Source organism: Alternaria arborescens (genome assembly GCF_004154835.1).
Source record: "Alternaria arborescens strain FERA 675 chromosome Unknown contig_35, whole genome shotgun sequence".
Classification (NCBI taxonomy): Eukaryota; Fungi; Ascomycota; class Dothideomycetes; order Pleosporales; family Pleosporaceae; genus Alternaria; species Alternaria arborescens.
In genome coordinates this window covers 87,312-102,556 of record NW_021167890.1, presented here as the reverse complement: position 1 = coordinate 102,556, position 15,245 = coordinate 87,312, and the positions used below count along the sequence as shown (strand labels likewise).

The 15,245-nt window shown below is 50.9% G+C and overlaps 6 protein-coding genes across 6 annotated transcripts; 2 read left to right on the top strand and 4 right to left on the bottom strand.

Annotated features, from left to right (window-relative positions):
* Window positions 1-1,253: 1,253 nt before the first annotated feature.
* On the bottom strand, window positions 1,254-2,482 carry AA0111_g10422 (hypothetical protein; the record flags this gene model as incomplete). Its single annotated transcript, XM_028644170.1, has 2 exons — window positions 1,254-2,402; window positions 2,456-2,482. 2 exons carry the CDS (start codon window positions 2,480-2,482, stop codon window positions 1,254-1,256), a joined length of 1,176 nt encoding a protein of 391 aa, XP_028501954.1.
* Window positions 2,483-2,704: 222 nt separating this feature from the next.
* AA0111_g10421 (hypothetical protein) lies at window positions 2,705-4,116 on the top strand (the record flags this gene model as incomplete). The annotated part of the gene is made up of 3 exons (XM_028644169.1): window positions 2,705-3,524; window positions 3,575-3,682; window positions 3,734-4,116. 3 exons carry the CDS (start codon window positions 2,705-2,707, stop codon window positions 4,114-4,116), a joined length of 1,311 nt encoding a protein of 436 aa, XP_028501960.1.
* A 175-nt stretch (window positions 4,117-4,291) lies between these two features.
* On the bottom strand, window positions 4,292-6,031 carry AA0111_g10420 (hypothetical protein; the record flags this gene model as incomplete). The annotated part of the gene is made up of 1 exon (XM_028644168.1): window positions 4,292-6,031. The coding sequence occupies one exon, from the start codon at window positions 6,029-6,031 to the stop codon at window positions 4,292-4,294; it is 1,740 nt and encodes a 579-aa protein (XP_028501959.1).
* Window positions 6,032-7,422: 1,391 nt separating this feature from the next.
* AA0111_g10419 (hypothetical protein) lies at window positions 7,423-8,630 on the top strand (the record flags this gene model as incomplete). The annotated part of the gene is made up of 2 exons (XM_028644166.1): window positions 7,423-7,859; window positions 7,907-8,630. 2 exons carry the CDS (start codon window positions 7,423-7,425, stop codon window positions 8,628-8,630), a joined length of 1,161 nt encoding a protein of 386 aa, XP_028501983.1.
* Window positions 8,631-8,708: 78 nt separating this feature from the next.
* On the bottom strand, window positions 8,709-10,211 carry AA0111_g10418 (hypothetical protein; the record flags this gene model as incomplete). Its single annotated transcript, XM_028644165.1, has 1 exon — window positions 8,709-10,211. The coding sequence occupies one exon, from the start codon at window positions 10,209-10,211 to the stop codon at window positions 8,709-8,711; it is 1,503 nt and encodes a 500-aa protein (XP_028501944.1).
* A 411-nt stretch (window positions 10,212-10,622) lies between these two features.
* On the bottom strand, window positions 10,623-13,561 carry AA0111_g10417 (hypothetical protein; the record flags this gene model as incomplete). Its single annotated transcript, XM_028644164.1, has 2 exons — window positions 10,623-11,831; window positions 11,894-13,561. The coding sequence occupies 2 exons, from the start codon at window positions 13,559-13,561 to the stop codon at window positions 10,623-10,625; spliced, it is 2,877 nt and encodes a 958-aa protein (XP_028502012.1).
* Window positions 13,562-15,245: the final 1,684 nt, after the last annotated feature.

Sequence of the window (15,245 nt, the reverse complement as noted above, 5' to 3'; positions counted from 1 at the left end):
CAGACCCCCTCTCTCTATCACGTAAGCACTACCGGTTAATAAGGGCTGTCATCTGCTACGTTCTGCTATTAGAGTTTCATGAGAGAAACTCTAAGGAGTAGCAAAGAGTATGGAAGGGAGCGGATGTACATCTACGGCCGTTACCATGATTGGGTAGGAGAGGGGTTCCCATGTGTTTCTGCAGGCACCGATTCGCATGTCTCGCGCTTGTTAGAGGACTAGCGCTTGTGATCTCGTCTCTACAGCCCTTGTATTTCCTTTCCTTCATGTTTGCATTGACTGCACAAGGCATAGATGATACCATACTCTTCCATCCAAGGTGATTGAGGTGATGATGCCCCCTACAGAACAACCTCTAATCTTTCGAAGCACAAAGACCCCTTCATTGATACTCGGCTGTCCCCGGATGTCGACAAATCAGTCTTTGAGCCCCCTACGTTCTCTCTGTTCTTGGCAATAATCTGGGCATAAGCCGGGTAAGAGAAATCCATAAAGGTAAAAGATCCATACGTTCCGAGGTTACATTATCACCGTCAACAAAAATCACAAGATGGAAGAAGAGAAGCCAACATTGTGGCAGGGCACAGGTTGTGAATAGTAGCGGATTACCTTACACGAGATCGGGCCTACATCCTTTCTGATACAGCTTCATGCCAGTGAGGCGACTTGGACGTGGTGTGTCTAGAGCTATTCTGCCCATGCGCAGGGATCCCTAGCGCGGATATACCCGATGATCAACCCTCTAAACTCATCAAGGAATAGTAGGACCTACTAAAACATCTTTATTTAGAATCTCCTCATCTTCTTAGGACATGAAGGAACAGAAAAAATTGGTTGAGCCAATATTTACACCCCTACACCTGGCGAACCTCATTTACCTAGCAATCTCGGATGCGACGAGCGATTTCTGTGCCTTGACCATCTGTATGGTTGTTGGCGTGACCAGTGTCATCTGCACGACCAGAAACCGTTCTTCCACTTGTGAATGTCACAGCGTTTGATTGAGCCGATTCCGGTGAATACCGGGATGACCGCCTCGAACCGTACTTCTCCCAACGCGAGCCTAGTTTCCGCATTCCTCCCCTTCGTCTGTTAGATGAGGAGATGGCCTTGGAGAAACACCTGGTAGTACAGCAACTCATCTTCCCGACCCTGGTATTGTGCGGTGTACGTGGTTCGTAGAGACCTGTGAGCATGGACATATATGCGATGTGACTAGTCATCAACGGATCATCGCATCACTCCCCTTGGGCTCACTTGCCACCAAAGAAGGCAGTAATCTTCCGTGTCCCATCGGTCTTGGATGTCTTTGCTGCACTGCCGTTGCTCGTGGCGCTCCTGGTACCCTGCTTCTTTGCAGGTGTTAAAGTCTTCTTTGCAAGACTCTTGGTAGGCGACGCAGTCGCGATGCGTTTAGATCGCGGCTCGCCTTCCGCGCTACTAGCGACCATACCCTCGTCTTCGTGCTCTCGCTTGATACCTTTTGACTCACACGTATCAGGTACAGGCAACGGCGCATTATCTTCGGTAGTCTCGACTCGGTCAGTCGTAGCACGCGTCTCATTGTCGTCGTGCTCAACTTTCACCATGTTCTTTCCATGAGCCGCCTTGGATTCGGCAGCTTTCTGTTGATTGCCAAAGAAGTTGGCGATGTTGTTCTTGTTCGCAGCGCTGTTTATCGGTACGAGGAAAGAGGGCGAGTTGTTGCCGACCTTGCCAACGTCTTTGCTGACCGGGTAGCATTCCAGCTCACCCTCATACGGTTTCAACAGCTCCTGCAACTCGTTACTCCATTCCGTCCGATTTGGGTCGAGCCAGGTCCGCACTGCATCAGATCCATTGTCTAATATGACAGGCATGCGATCGTGCAGGAAACTGAGCTGCTTGTTCGAATCGGTGGTGATGATGCTGTAGGTAAAGAGCTTCTCGCTAGAGTCTTCAAACTGCACACTGTCCCACAAACCAGCGAAGCACATGAGCTGACCGTCCTTGCGCTTAGTAAAGTGTGGTATCTTCTCTTTGCCCCCGTTCTTCTTCAGCCATTCGTAGAAGCCCTGTGCGACGACGATGCAGCGCTTCTTCTTCTTCATGGTTGTCCACATGCCGCGATCTTCAACAAGGGAATCGTCGCGGCAGTTGATCGTCTTCATCTTGGAGCCATAGTCTGGGTTGCGCTTTGTCCAAAAGGGTACGAGTCCCCACTGCATAGACTGCAGCTTGTACTTTGTGTCTTCGGTCGCACCTTCCTGCTGGTCACCTGTTTCGGGGCCATCTGCTCGGTATACGAGACCGTGGTAACCGGGGGCGAAGTTGTAGCTTTGGCGCACGTTACTATCGTCGTCGGGTACCTCTTCTACAGGCATCTGCGACTGCTCGAGCTGCTGGCGGACCTCAGAAGGCCGCTGGAAAGCTTGTCAGATGGCGCATGGGAACTCGTGTCAAGACGCATACTCACCAGGGCCAGCACGTAGCGACCACACATGGCAAATCGACTTTGTGCATTGCCCGTGAGGTCGAGGCTGCGGGAGGGCAACGCGACGACGGCGCGTTGATGGTTGACTACGTCATGAGGCTTGTGGTCAGCCCTACGCGGAACTCGACGCGACGCGTGGGGCACTAAAAGTTCGTTCCGTCATGCACTCGCTCCACCAAGCGGCGGCCGCATGCCACCTCGCACGTCTTTTTGCCCATTGCCCGGCGCACAATGTTCAGCACGACCATAGCCCGAAGAGCGGCGCCCCGAACGAGCGCATTCACACTCGCACGCTGCGAAGCACGAGCTCCCCTGACAACGCGATGCACATCACCACGACTGCCCGCTAAGCCATGGCCGCGGCGGCCAATACAGCAGCAATTGAGTCGCCGCTACCGGTCGACGATGCGCGAGCAGTTCTCAGAGCAATACCACAAAAGCCCCGTCTTGTTTCCCTTTGCGATTGCGACAATCGCGCTCGTGGCGGGTATCTGCGTCTTCTACATACCCTGGTACTACAAAAACGTCATCATCAAACCCTACCACAACTTCCCCGAGCCCGTCGCCAAGAAGCTGCGGAAAGCCTTGTTCTATTCCCGCGGGAAATGGCTCGATATTCGCGAGGCGAACAAGCATTTCCGGCAGGCGCTTGCGCTCGCTGATGAGATGGGCATGGATCCGTTTAGCGACGAGATCATGGGAGTGAAATATACCATCGCTGCCTTGTTCGAGGACGCCGGGTACTACAGCCTGGCCATCGACGTGTTGGAGATTATGCGGAACGACTGCCAGAAGTGGGTCGACGAGTTCTCGGATAAGCACTGGACGACGGGGAACAGAAGCAGGGTGAAGAAGAATATGGTGCAGATTAATCTCAAGCTGGGCCAGCTCTACGACGTGAGATATGTCAATGAGCCGGAGAATGGAGAGAAGCGACTAGTCGAGGCTGTTGAGAGTGCGCTCAAGGAGCACCAAAGGCGGGAGAGGGACGGTGTTAAGAATGGCGAGGGGCCATGGCTGACCAACGATGAGATGGGCGGAGTGCTAGAAGGTATGATGATACAATGTTTGCCTTGGTATATGCATGCTAACGTCTTGTAGCTCTTGGAACACACTACGAGCAATTCGACTCACACTACCTCGCTGCGCCGCTGTTCGTCAAGGCGCTCCAGCTCTGCCCACCAACATCATGCCACAGCGTCGTCCTAAGTACGTACACCACGCCCCCACGCTCCTCCATACTAACAAATTCCACCACAGTGAACAACATATCCACCTGCCTCGTCCAACAAACTCCTCCCTCCACCACCGACGCCATCACCATGGCCCCCGAACCCTCCGACTTCCCCGTCTCAAACTCCGCTCCCCGCGCCCTCCTCATAGACCAAGCGCGGCAATGGGCCGAGCGCGCACTAGCACAAGCAGCCCACATCAAGGCGCCAGAGCGGAATGAAGAGTGTGATGTGGGTTGTGCGGTTGCGACACATAACTTGGGTGAGTTTTTCGAAATGGAGGGCAAGCTTGGGGAGGCGCGGCAGAGGTACGAAGAGGCGGCTAGTCTGGCCAAGAAGATGGGGTTCAAGGACGGGTTGGTGAATGCGAGAGCGGGTATCAAGAGATGTAAGGATTTGGAGAAGGCGTGATGTGTGAGAGATGGGGAGGAGTGGACATGATGGATGGGAAATGCGTCACGTGCTGCTGGCTTGTGAGATGTGCTGCATGGTCAGAACTATCTGGTAGGCGCGTGTGCGCACATGACACCAGGAGCGGTAGGCCAACATCGAATCTTTGTTGATACCTCTGCGGATTTCTCCCGTTTCAAGCCAGCAACCACTGAACTTGTGGTGCTGTAACGTGCCCGCCAACCAAAATCGCGCTAGCGAGTACATCGCCAAAAGCCTGCTGAGCCTGCGATGAGGTAACATTAGGTCTTTGTATAGCAAGCAAGACGGAAGGGAAATCGACCGCCTCGTAAGAAGACATTGCGTCTGGGCATATGATCCTTGCGTTACCAGTAGGTATGAGGTTAACCCAGGTGACCAGCTCGGGAGTCCATTTCACATCCCATGTCACCACCGAGACTAATATAGACTTGCCCCCTATGTCGTCGACATGAAGCTGCAAGGCCAACTTGTGGTCCTCTTCTGCTTCCGCATCGGCTTCACCATAGAATGCAGTGTGAGCTAACTCTCGAACAGTTGCTGTGTACCACGGACCGACAAGGCCAGAGCCATTGAATGTATAAAAGTACGCTGCATTGCTTATGCCCTGTTCCCGGGCAAGATATCTTGGAGCCCAAGAGAATGGCTGTGGGAGACCACGTAGGCTATGCATGGAAGCTAGCATGGCCACTTCTTGCGGTCGAGAGCTGTAGATATGCATGATGCCGTCTTCGTATGTCCAGTTCGGCTGCCATTGTAGGTCCAGTAGTGCGTAGAAGCCGCGCGCGTAGTCGACATCATTTTCAGTATTGCGATTGGTAGAAGAGAGTGCAATGTCTGCCAGATTAATCCCAATATCTTGGATGGGCTGCAATCTCTCGAATTGTTTCCAAAGTGTATCCCATCTTCTTGGTTCGACTTGAGCTTGCTGTTGCAGAGCGGAAAGGATGTCTACGAAGCTGACTACATGTGTAGCAGTCACTATCAGCGCCCGCTTGGCGAGCTTCGCTTCTTGGTAAGTCCAGATGCGTGTCAACCACATCCCGCAGGTTAGAACTGCAGCGACCCGCAGAGGATCACCAGAAGGGAGATTCAGAGCGAAAGAATCCAACACAATAACTGCATCTGCGTTGCGATACACCGAGTGAAGACTGTTGATTATGAGGGTTTTGATCTGCGTCAAACGGGAGTCGCTACTGCCGGGACCCGACCTTTTGGGGATGGCCAACAGATCGAACCATATCCACTCGTGACCGCACTGAAGCGCCTTGCTCATGATCTTGTTGAAGTGCGACATCAAAAGTCCCCGCTCATCCTGCTCAATCTTTTCATCGTTGAACTCCAAGCCCATTGTCTCAGCCCACACATGCGAGATAGCCGCGTAAGATGAACCGAGTATTCTAAACTGTCCCCACTTGTTTACGCACAAGGCTTGGTTTCGTCGTCCAGCCTCTTCCATCAAGTGCGGAGGGGCGGAGACGAAGAGGGACGAGCTGACCATTTGCTTGTTTACATCTACAAGCCCTGATATCGCTTCTTTTCGCTGCGCTTTCGACAGCCGTGGTATGGTCAAGGGTGAGGTGGCCAAGGCCAATGCGTTCGCAATGCCCATTATCGCCACTTTGCCGGCCAGCTGATAGAAGCGCTGATTTCCTGGCGGTGGATAGCGAGACTCTGGTCCCAAGGGATACAGGCGTCGGCCTTGTAGTGGTGGGTAGTCATGGAACAGCGCGACGACTTGGTCCACGGTCCAGTCGCGGAAGTCGTTAAGAGAAGCCTGTGATGCTCGTACCGGTCCAGAATAGTTGGTGTATAATAACTCTCGTATATTGCTTCTACGAGCTATATCGGCGCTTTGCTCGTCAGTCCAGGTAATAGGGACGTGGTTCAAGACCATTGTGGAGACGACGGGGGAAGTCGACAACTACGGGAGAATCGTCTGAGGATACGGAATACGTATGAATTGCGCCTTTTGGTATACATAGGACAGACGCGCGAACAGTCCAGGGCGTTATGGTCGTGATAGACTGACGCTGGTTCAGCTGGCGCCACAATCGTTGCGGCTGAAACAGCACCACAGCCAGCTGCGACTTCTCGGAGTAACTCTAGTGTGTCTTCAAACGATAGTTGCCTATCCACTATGAGGCGACGAAGATATCTACCCTAGCTATTATGAGGTGACAGGGTATGCATTCCCCGCGCTATATCATGTCACACCACTAGCCTTGGCAGGCTAAGCCTACAAAGGGCGTGCCCCGATCATCTCATGTACCTTAGCATCTAGCATGGATAGCAATACACACGATATACCCACCAAACACTCACATATCAGGCTAGCGTTAGGGTTTACCAGCCTAATTAAGAGCAAAATAAGGCATGCTCTGTGTGCACTCTCTGCTATACTTTCTATCTTATCGCTCATGGCGGTCGCCAAGCCACTAATACCGACATCAACTTCGTTACTTCCATCCTCTTCCTACTTACGTTCCTCATTCATCTCAAATCTTCGACCACTCCTATCTTCGTGCGATGACAAGGCCGAGAGCAAGGCTTGCAGCGAGGTGTCTCATCACTCATTCTGCGCCGCGCACCCAAGCGGCGATTCGTCGGATGAAACACATGCAACAACTGTTTCCTGCAACCCCCACACGTTCGTCAATTCGCAGGATCGTCGTGTAAAAGCGATGATCTTTTCTTTTTGACCGGTATCTTGAGTCTGCCTCAGAGCGCCGGTAGGGTGCCTTTCATCAAAGCTGTTTACAACCACACAGTCGTACCAGTGCTTTGCCCAAATACTGGGGGGATTGCACTGCGAAAGCATAGTGCAGCTTGCAATAACCATCAAATCATGAGGTGGTGCCTATGATTTACTCAGGGATCGCGATACGACAAGTACGCCTGCAGCGAGGCGAGGTTGTTACCCCGCTTGCAGTGCATGCAGACGTCGAAGATGGTGAGTGCCAATGAGCGCTGGTTGGCAGACGCTTGCAATTTCAATAAAACCATCAGTTCACCGGTCAATATGCAGGTATGGCAAATTTCGTTGTCCTTCTTTGTGTTTCCGCACGATCTCGTTGTCTGTATATTTCCACAGTCTTTCAGCATCTTGGATGATTCAAGGATCTTTACCAAAGCCACGAAAAGAAAAAATAGCATTTAAAAATGGACCCCGTGAGTCTCGCCATCGGGGTAATCGGGCTGCCGGTAGCAATTGGTGGAGCGGTCAACTTCCTTCGAAAAACTGTCCAGTCTTTCGAAAATGCGTAACCCGAACTTCGGAATCTCGTCATGGAAAAAGATCTATTCGTCGGAATATTCGACCCTTTTCTCGACGTACTGGATGGAGATCTGTCTCCTACAACGGACACTTCGAAAGTGAAGCGCGATTTGATATATTATACCAAAAACTTAATGAAACAGTTCAATAGTCTGCGCCATCAAGTGCAGGCAATTGACAAGGATCTAAAGTACGATTATTCCTTGGGCGAAAGGTTTACTGTCTACGTCATATGGAGGAAGAGCACGAGTACCATCAAGTATTTACGAGCCTCGCTCAGCGTTGCGAGGCAGAGCATCGTGGCTTTTACAAATATTAGTGTTATCAGAAAGCAGAATGAGGAGCTAGCTCATCTCAGATCTGCGTTGCCTCTAACCGAAATACAACGCATTGAGTCGACGTACGGCATGGCAGTGGAGAGACGTATTGAGGTGGTGGAAAAGAAAGTGTAGGTTGTCAGATAACGTCGATGAGGACTATGCTAATTTCCCACAGTCGTAGCCGCTGTGCTCAACAAGACAAGATCGACATAGATATGCAGGAAGCAGTGGTAGAAGTTGGAATACACCAAAGGAACATAAAAGATCAGGCTTTTACCCCAGAGACACAACCCCTATTACAACTCAAAAAATCCGTAGACCAATACGTCGACCGTGTCGTTGTCCAAGACAGATCTGATCGGAGAGCTCGGCGAAGAGATTGTAGAAGCTCAGTTCTCATGTCTGAGTCGAGTGCTACTACGCCAACACAATCGACTCAGCCTTTGGATCATCCAAGGCAAGCACCAGATTCGCTTCCAACATCGCCCGAACCATCTATAGCAAGAAGCCCTAGTGTAGAGGTACAGCCCGCGGAAAGCAAACCATCACCTATCATTCCAGTACTCTGTTCGCTCCGCAAGTTTCAACCACTACGCTTAACGCCGATCGAACCTAAGCAGATGCCATCGTCCGGACCACCACCTGACACACCTTTGTCTCATCTACCAAAACCAGATGTCCCGCCGGCCGATGAAGTCAGATGGATTATGCATGTCGATCCTAAAATCCTGGGACAGGATGAATATGATTCCGAAGATGGGATGTCTGAAGAAGATGTACCAGCAGAGGAGCAAGCTACAGGATCGAAGCCAAGCATATGGAAAAATACCACCGGTGTATTTGAGGGAGACATGCCAAATAGTTTGCGCATACGGCGGCAGGAGAGTCGGTCACCTTAGGACCTTTAGTAAGGTGTAAAACAAATAGTCGCGCGATGCGCTTTCAACCAAGATAGCACTAAGATAGCTTGGGAGCTCTCAGGTCCACTCCGGCGATGAGATTGTATCCATTGAGGAATCCAGTTTTTTCGCCGCCGTGTAGACCTGTGGCTTACTTGTCGATATCTGCCGCTGAACCTCAATATTGCTGTTCCGTTGCGCCCCAGGGATCGTGGCATGCGTGCGCGCAGGCATCGCCTGCATTTCTACTTCTTCAGCTGCATCAGGCATCGTGTTCCATGTCGATGTTCTGCTGTACATCTGTCCCCTCCCATTCAGATCAACGTCCGGTATTCCCAATTCCCGTGGCTCTAGACGTGAGCGTGGCTCACCTCGTGTGCGATCCCTCACACGCTCGTTGTCATATATATTTCGATCCCCGCCAGCCCACCACTGAATTTCTTTCTCAGTAAGGAATCCAGGAAAGAATTCGTCAAGTAAACGGACCCCAGCACCGCCGATAGTGGCTTCCAAATCCATGAGGCCATCCATGACCTTCCGCGTCGCGATTGTGTCAACATGACGAAGAGGTAGATCACGTCGCTCTGGCTTCCGTGCTACAGCTCCAAGCATAGCGTTCTGCAACATGCCTAAAGACCCGACGACGACGAGATACCAACTGTGCGATCTTAAACCTGCGACGGTAATAAGCAACGCCACCCAGAAGACGATCTGGCAGAAAGACGCGAGACGAGTGATCCAGAGACCGGCAGGTAGTCCTTGCCACATAATCGTTCTTCGTGCCGTACTTTCATCCTGGTGCTTCAATCCTTTCCCGCCTTTGTCTTTCACGGGACGTGACAGGACGTGACTTTTCTTCCAAGCACGATCAGAGCGTGGACTCTCTCCTGCTGCTAACTCTTCCAGATCCAGGCAGTTTCCAGCACCGTAGATGATCATGATCTCTCGGGAGCCATTGCCACTTGTGAGTGCTATGTGCTTTTGGCTATCCTGTTTGAACGGTAGCTTCTCGATTCTCCATTGTGGTAGTTGACCTGCGAGAAACGCCGCAGCGATGCCGGTGCTCGTGACGAGAAAGATACCCCATTCACCATCTATTGCTAACGGGATAGCTGCGACTCCAAGTTGTACTAAGGTGACCATCAGCCAGCATAGTTCCGACATGTGGATCGGAGCTGAACGAGATTTCCTCTTTTCAGCCACGTAGATGGATATGCGGATGCCATATGCAGCGTCTGGTTCATGTTTATTCATAAAAACCTCGTTGTCTCGTAAGATGCGTCCGAGCACCCAGTTTCTGTTCTCTCGCATGTATGAAGACTTGAGGTTGAAGACCTTGACTGGGTAGTCTGGCACAGGCAGTAAGCGTCCATCACCAAGTACACGAATAACAGTGCTGAAAGAGTACGCAACCCATCCGAATGAGAAGCATACTGGCGTTATCCAACCTCCGGCGGTTTGCGCAAGGGCAGTTTGAACGATGTCACCGCCAATGATAAGCAGAAGTGATAAAACATCGCTAGGATTCGTCCACTGCGCAGACAATTGCGAGACGGTAGAAAAATTGTTGGAAGCCGACATGATTAAATATAGTTAGTATTTCTTGCTTTGGGTTGATGGATACGGTCGCAAGATCTTTCGACCGGCCATGAGGGTTGTTTTGTGAGGGGTAAGCGTCATCAGGCTGAAGCTCAGCTCTGCGCCCTGCGCGCCTTGATACGCCTCGTGTTGCGCCCGTGGCGCCGCCACATTGTAATTCGCTCAGCTCCGCTGCATTTTTGGCGAGATAATCGCCTGATATGCATGCATGGGTGCGATGGTCACCACAACGATGCAACGACCGGTCGAGACTCGACCACACCCACTTTGGGGGAACAATGCTTTCTTTTATCGTGAATAACTTGCACATGTATTAAAAATGTAACATCGCATGCTCGACAGACATGCAACAAAGGTGCGCCAGGGAAATGCCTGGAGGATTATGCTTGTTTGTCAACGAAACAGCAGTTTCTTCAAACTAAATTTCCGATGTTGATTAGAAACAGATGTCGGCGTTCTGTTGGGTGCATTGATGGGTGGGTCGACTTCTAGTCTCGGATCGCTGGTTCCTATGACCTGAACTTTATCGAGATCTGTCGTAGTTGGTGATGCAGCACGCGAATGCACGCTAGCTACCATACCAATCGGAGTAACAGGTACATCGATTGTCCTTGCATCGTCGCTCAAATCTGCTTCTGTTCCAGCTGTTGATGTTCCTCTCTCTGATTCACCTTGCACACCTGTCTCTGCCGCTCCTCTATTGCCGAACGGACTGTTTCTTGTACGTGAGGGTTGTGTTTGCGGAACTTCCGACGTTGACTGCGCTTCCTCCCCATTGCCTTCCTCTACTGAAGTGATGCGGCAGTCGACGTACCATCGTTGATCTTCCTCAAGGACTTCACCACATATTATCTTGGATTGAATATTGGGTAACCGACTTTGTAGAATCTCGTTCCTCTTTTCCTGTATCTTTTCATCGGATAGTTCACGTTTGAGAGTGATTCTATGTCGGATGTACACAGCGAAGATGCGTTTCACGTCATCCTTGCCTAGCTCGCGCTGCTTGACCGTCTTGTGGATCTCAACGAGCAGACCGATCTCAGCTCTATGACGCGGTCTTGGCCTGCATAGAATTATTGCAAGATCTTCGCTACGAGTCTCGTTTATGATACCCCTGTTTGGACTATAGTCCGTGCTCGCGAACTCCGCGTGGTACCACTCAGTCAATGTATTGTCGCTTGGAAACCAAAATCCTCCTCCATCGGCTGGTCTCAATACATTGTCCCTTTTGATACAGTGGAGAAGGAAGCCAGGATACTCAACTGAAAGACCGTAGTCGTTTGGTGCGAGCGTTGCAGGTCTCGAGATGAGGGATATAGGATCAGGATGATCGACACCGTGGGCAGACATCCATGTTGTGGGCGCCCAGCCGAACCCGATCTTCCTGATGCGGTCGCCCGGAAGGAATATTATGCCGGGGGGTATGGCACCGGGAGAATTTTCTTCGAGAACCTTCCAAAAGGTCACCATCATATCTTCAAGTAAAGCCTTGTATCTCGGATCGTTGTGTTCGAATGGATTTTTTTTGTACGAAGTCTTTTCGGACTTGAGGTTTAAAAGTGTCGCAAGTGCTAGTGTTTCGTGCTCTTTGTGGCTTGTTGTCTGGAATGCGCGTCCCAGTCAGTTCAAGTGTAAATCAAGACCATTGCAGACTTCGTACGTACCCTCCATTGTGCTGCTTTCCAAACACTAGCAATGAGACCCACGCCGTTCGTGGACGTAAGTCTGTGTATGCGTGCTTTACGATCCGGCCCGAGAAGATTGTTATAATAAATCTGGGCTGTTGCTGGAAGGTTTGAGATCAATTCTGTTTCGGTGTCATTGTAGAGGTCCTCGATGATGTCAAGGTCAACCAGTGGAAGAGCATCTTGGCCACTTTTTTTGAAAGCGAACAACAATTTTCGGCTGAGAAATGCTTCTTGTAATGTCCAAAGCCGACGCATCCAACCACTTGCCAAGATCCGCATAGCAGTCGTTGTGTAGTCTCTGTCATCCCAAGTCATGTCGCCCAGTCCATTGTCGATAACAATAGTGTACTTCGCCTTCGAAAAAACGTTATGAATCTGAGCGATAGCCTTGGTCCGAGCAACTTTTTGCTCTTCTGACTTTCCCACAGGGATCACAAGGGTATCTATCCAAAATGGGAGTGGTTTCGCGTTTTTCCATGCCTGGCCTCTCTTGTGTGGCATGCGCGACCTCTGGGCCCATTTCAGTAGGTCGTGAAAGTATTGTAGCTGACAGTCATACAACATGTTATCATTTTCGTTGCCATAGCCATCTGACCATACATGTGAGATTGTAGCGTATTCGGGAGATAGGGTGTCGTCGGTTAGTTCCAGTTGAAGCTGTTCGCTTTCGGTAGATGACTGCAACCTCAGCAAAGGAATCTTGCCCGCAGTGATGAGTGCGATAACATTTCTCATGTCTACACCGCGCATCTGGCAAGCACTGGTTCCCTTTCCATCTGTGCATTGAGGATGATGTTTGGTCGCGTATTCCTTGCTGTTTAGGGGATCTTGAGATGTAACCTTGCAGTCATCGACTTCGTTGCAGGCACCGTGACCTTCGAATGATACGACGCCTACATGCGATGCATAAACACCCAACAAGGCGGTAGCGTTATATCGCAGCTGAGTTCGGAGAAGTTTGATCAGTCTTGGGCACCAATGATCCTGTTTCATCCACCTAGTCACGGCCTCGGGTGTTCCCCAACCCTCTTCCGTATCTCCGTACCAACCCCGTACATGAAAACCAGTCTGTTTGATGATATTCGCTTTTGCGTTCGTCAAGGTCTCTCCGATGATCATCAAGGATAAAGCAAGTTCCGGTGCCAGATGCAGTGGAGACCGTTTCTCATTGTTGCCTCCCAGATTCTCTAGCGAGCAGTTGGTATTGACAACCTTCCGGGCCAAGTCCAGGGTGAGCTGGGCACGAATCATTCGCATCTTCCGGCCACGAGCGTTGTCGGAATTCATCTCCCTGATTCTCCAGTCTTGTAGAATTTGTGGCAAGCATTTGGTGATCACATTGTCTTCTTCCTCGGCAACAAGCAGCTTGAGCTGGGGCTTGAATTTTGGGGCGTCTTCGTCAAACACCACAGCTGCAATCAGCCCGAAGAACAGCCACGACTGCATGAATGTTGAATACCTCATGGTTAAGTCCCCTGGAAATGTAATTATCGACTCCTGACTGGGTGTGACTCTTCCGGTAGACGTGTTAAGTTTCCAGCCTTGTTGGTTAGGGAACTCCTGAAACGAGCAAGTGCCGTCGTAGGTATTGCCATGGTATTCAGGAACGGCTCCTTCGGGTAATCTCAGGCCAAGGTGATCCATCTTGGACAGTTGAAGACTCGTGTGTGAATGTTGGCGGGTGGCAAGGACGATCGCAATTTGGCCGTATATGTACGATTTGCATGAGTCCATGTTTTCAGCCTTCTCCTCTCTATGAGGTAGAGCCTCCGTGCTCGCTTACGATGGCTGCGGTCGTGCACTTCAATCGCGCGATGGCCGGCAGAATGGTGTGGTTGATGAAATTTGTCATTGGCTAGAAGATTCGGCTGTACCAAGGATGTCCCACGAGCTGTAATCTTTGGCTTGAACTGGGGCTATCGCTTATGGTGACCGCCATGTTGCTCATTGGGGCGAGATCTCGAGAGCGGCGCATCTGGCTGCAGTCGCAAGGAGTCGCAGCCTGTGTGGGTGGTCGGGTCGACGCGCAGCTGAGTCTAGACATTGGAGTGTTATTGCGACGGGCGCTGCCCGCACCAACACCAACGAGATTGCATCACTTCACAGGAGCAGCGACTGATTTTGAGGCACTACAGGATAATCACCAAGTATTACTCACACGATTTCGTTGCCTTGGTAAGCATGATGAGGCGACATGAGGTGTTGAGGCGCGTAGAAGGATCGAGGGAGAAAGAGGTGGGGGGCTGTGTTGCCGCAGCTGATCGGGGGCTGAGCTTGGCGGTAACAAAGCATATGAGAGTTTGCCTGCCCACTCGCGCAAATTACGCGTTCTTCCTTCTCAAAAAGTAACCATACTCGTTTCGAGACTTCCTCTGTTGGACAACCGATTACGTTCTCAGGCCACTGAGCCTACACTTCGGTGTCTATATCCAGGTAGCGATCGATATGACCAAGCACCACCGATTAGGTTCCCCACTGCCACTGCCCGGTAGAAACATATTTCCTCCTTGGTCGACCTATCCATCAACACCTAATGCTCGACGAGCATTTTCAGACCTAGAGTATGCTTTGTACCCAACTTCACTTGCTTGTTGTTCACGCATTACAGCATCGTACTCGTACACGGGTGTCGAAATCGCCGCGATCGCATCACGAACAGGCTCGAGAGGAGTCTCCACAGGAGTGCAAAGACGATAACCGAAAAGCTTGAGGGATGCCGAGCCCACGTATATGGTTATGACGCATCGAGAGTACTTCACAAAGGAAAGGAGAAACTGGAACGCAAAGGTCAGGAGCTTCTGACTAACATCAAAGAGAAATGTGTAAGTCGTGGCGCTATGATCGTAACACAGGTCTGACTGATTTCCAAAGGGTACCAAAGTAGTGATTATAGCACATAATAGCTCAGTCTGGACTGTTCAAAGCGCGATGGTACAGATGCCGTACAGCCAAAGCGATCTCGAGGTTCCTGTAGGGATTGTGTTCTTTGGACTACCTCACCAACCTGCATGCGGTCAGTGGAACCAGGATGAATGGGATTTTTTCTCGCAAGACCTTGCGAAGCATCTCAATAGACGGGAAGCAAATCTCAAACCTGATGTGAAGCTCGACTTCCCAGCAATAGACAGCACGATGTCGAAATTCGATTCCAGGCAGAAACAGCTGGGTCAGCACGTGCAGACTAAGATGATCTCATGTTCTGGCACAAGAGTGGGCAATTCGCTTGTTTCTTTCGAGTCGTAATCTCTGACAGGCACGTAGGTTACTCAGCAAGCTGTGAGAAGAGGCACTAAAGACTCTGACGAAAGCACTTCATCCACAGGATCAT